This window comes from Bos indicus, chromosome 13, assembly GCF_029378745.1.
Source record: "Bos indicus isolate NIAB-ARS_2022 breed Sahiwal x Tharparkar chromosome 13, NIAB-ARS_B.indTharparkar_mat_pri_1.0, whole genome shotgun sequence".
Lineage (NCBI taxonomy): Eukaryota > Metazoa > Chordata > Mammalia > Artiodactyla > Bovidae > Bos > Bos indicus.
Genome location: NC_091772.1, coordinates 72,275,456 through 72,277,695, shown reverse-complemented (window position 1 = coordinate 72,277,695; position 2,240 = coordinate 72,275,456). Strand labels below are relative to the sequence as shown.

At 45.9% G+C, this 2,240-nt stretch overlaps 1 protein-coding gene across 1 annotated transcript; it reads left to right on the top strand.

Moving 5' to 3' along the window:
• Positions 1-738: 738 nt before the first annotated feature.
• On the top strand, positions 739-1,625 carry GTSF1L (gametocyte specific factor 1 like). Its single transcript, XM_019972837.2, has one exon. The coding sequence runs from the start codon at positions 1,080-1,082 to the stop codon at positions 1,578-1,580; it is 501 nt and encodes a 166-aa protein (XP_019828396.2). The 5' UTR covers positions 739-1,079; the 3' UTR covers positions 1,581-1,625.
• Positions 1,626-2,240: the final 615 nt, after the last annotated feature.

The following is a 2,240-nucleotide window of genomic DNA, read 5'->3' as shown; positions in this document are numbered from 1 at the left end:
GGGAAGGAAGATCCCACATGCCATGTGGTACGGCCACAAAAAAAAAAAAAAAAAACGGGGAACAAAACATAATAAATCACGACGGAAGTAAATGAAGAAAAAGCTCTGTATTACCCAGAAAGAAGCTAATACTTATTAACTTTAAGCCTTGATAAATTATCTTTGTTTTCACTTGTAGAGTAACCATGAAACGATTAGTTCTACAATGTATAACTTACAAACTAGTGAAAGAAATGGAGCTTTTAAAAGTCTATTTAAAGGAAGATAGAAGACAATGAACCAAGCATAAAAGATGGTAGATTTAAACCCAACTATATCACAAATGATATTAAACATGTACGTTTAAAGACAGGTAAATGATAAATTAGGAGTTTGGGATTAGCAGAAACAAACTGTTCTATGTAAAATAAACAACAAGGTTCTACTTTACAGCACAGGGAACTATATTCATCACCTTGTAATAAGCCATAATGATAAAGAATATGAAAAAGGATATATGTGTGTGTGTAGCTGAATCACTTGGCTGTATGCCAGAAACTAACATAAACTTCAATTGAAAAAAAAACAAACAGAAAGACAGGTAAATGATGACGGGTCACCAGTCGTTGCGCATGGCAGCTTTCCCCAAGCCCAGCTCATGCCTTGAAAATAAAGGACAACAAGACTTCGGCTGATGACTCACAAGCCCATTGTGACCGTCCACAGCTGCCTGGCAGCATCACATAAGTGAGAGTTAAAGGCAAGGGCTGGCTGGCACGTCCCTTCTTCAGCTCCCTGCAGGGCCACTGTGGTTTGGGCTCCGGCATCTGCTTTGTGTGGTCCTTCCGTCTCACATGCCGCTTGATGACCGCCTGCTGTCTGTACAGCTGCTCCTATCAGCCCCTTGTCCCTCCTCCGACCCACCGCTCGTGGTCCCGAGAATAGGCAGCCCGAGTTGTTCAGACCTGTGGCTCCAGAGTTCCAAGGGGCAGCACTGGCACGGAGGACCGCTCCATCCTTCTTGCCAAAGGCCTTTTCCATGAAGGGCATTTCATCATGACTCTGGGCAGCAGGCTACCCTGCTTCAACAACTAGTTCCCATGGAGCCAGAAGCCTTAGAAACTTGCCCTTACAACCCTCACCACCGAATCCCACTCAGCAGATTTCAGTACCACCTGGCATCATGTCGGAGAAAGAACCCCAAGAAAGCCAAAAAGATGGCCAGCTGTAAATACAACGCCTGCCACGTGGTCCCCATCAAGAAGCTGGAGGAGCACGAGGCTGCCTGTGTCAACAAAAGCACCATGGAGGAAGAGGACAGCCTGAGTCCCCTGAAGGTCAACCTCCCAAATGCAGGGCAGAAGGGCAACAGAAACGCCTCTCCAGTGTCCCCCCGTCTCCCCAACCCCAACCTCTGGAATGTTGATAGCACAAATTGCCACCCCATGTTTGTCCTTAAGTCTTTCATTCCCCAGAAGCTTGTTTGTGAAAGCGACACCAGAGAGTCAGAGACAGATGACCACACCCCATCCCTGACTGCCCCCGCAGAAGATCATCAGACCGGGAGAGTGAACTGCCAGCAGAAGATACAAGCCTCTTAAAAGCATGACGGGAGATGCAATTCACCGGAATAAAAGGCATACAAAGCAAACTACACTGGGGTGCTTTTTTTGTTTGTTTTTAACCTACCTAACAGATTCACTTTATTTTTTGGCTGCACTGGGTCTTCCTTGTTGGACACGGGCTTTTTCTAGTTGCGGCGAGCCGGGGCTACTTTTCATTGCTGTGCCCAGCCTTCTCACTGCAGTGGCTTTTCTCGTGGAGCACAGGCTCTAGGGGCTTCAGCAGTTGTGGTGCACAGGCTTATTTGCTCTATGGCATGTGTGATCTTCTGGGACCAGGGATCAAACATGCAGCCCCTGCACTGGCAGGTGGATTCTTAACCGCTGGCCCACCAGGGAAGTACAAGACTTTAAATGTGCATACAAACTACACAATATTAAAACGGCTTTAAAATATACTATGTAATGGCATCCTCACAAGAATTCAATGAGGTAGATTAAGTATCCACACTTTGTAAATTAGGAGATTGGGGTTTAAACAAAAGAAATGGCATGGCCAGGGGAACATGACCAAAAGCAAAGGACACAGATGAGTCAGTCCCCAGGCCACGTGTCCTAACCTATGGTGCTAAATTGTTTTCATTTTTTTTAAGTACTTGTAACTTTGCCACCCCTGGCCCCTTCAACTGTTTATACAAA

Bases quoted from the DNA above. Each gene is read 5' to 3' on its own strand.
- GTSF1L (XM_019972837.2), top strand. From the start codon at position 1,080: ATGGAGCCAGAAGCCTTAGAAACTTGCCCTTACAACCCTCACCACCGA.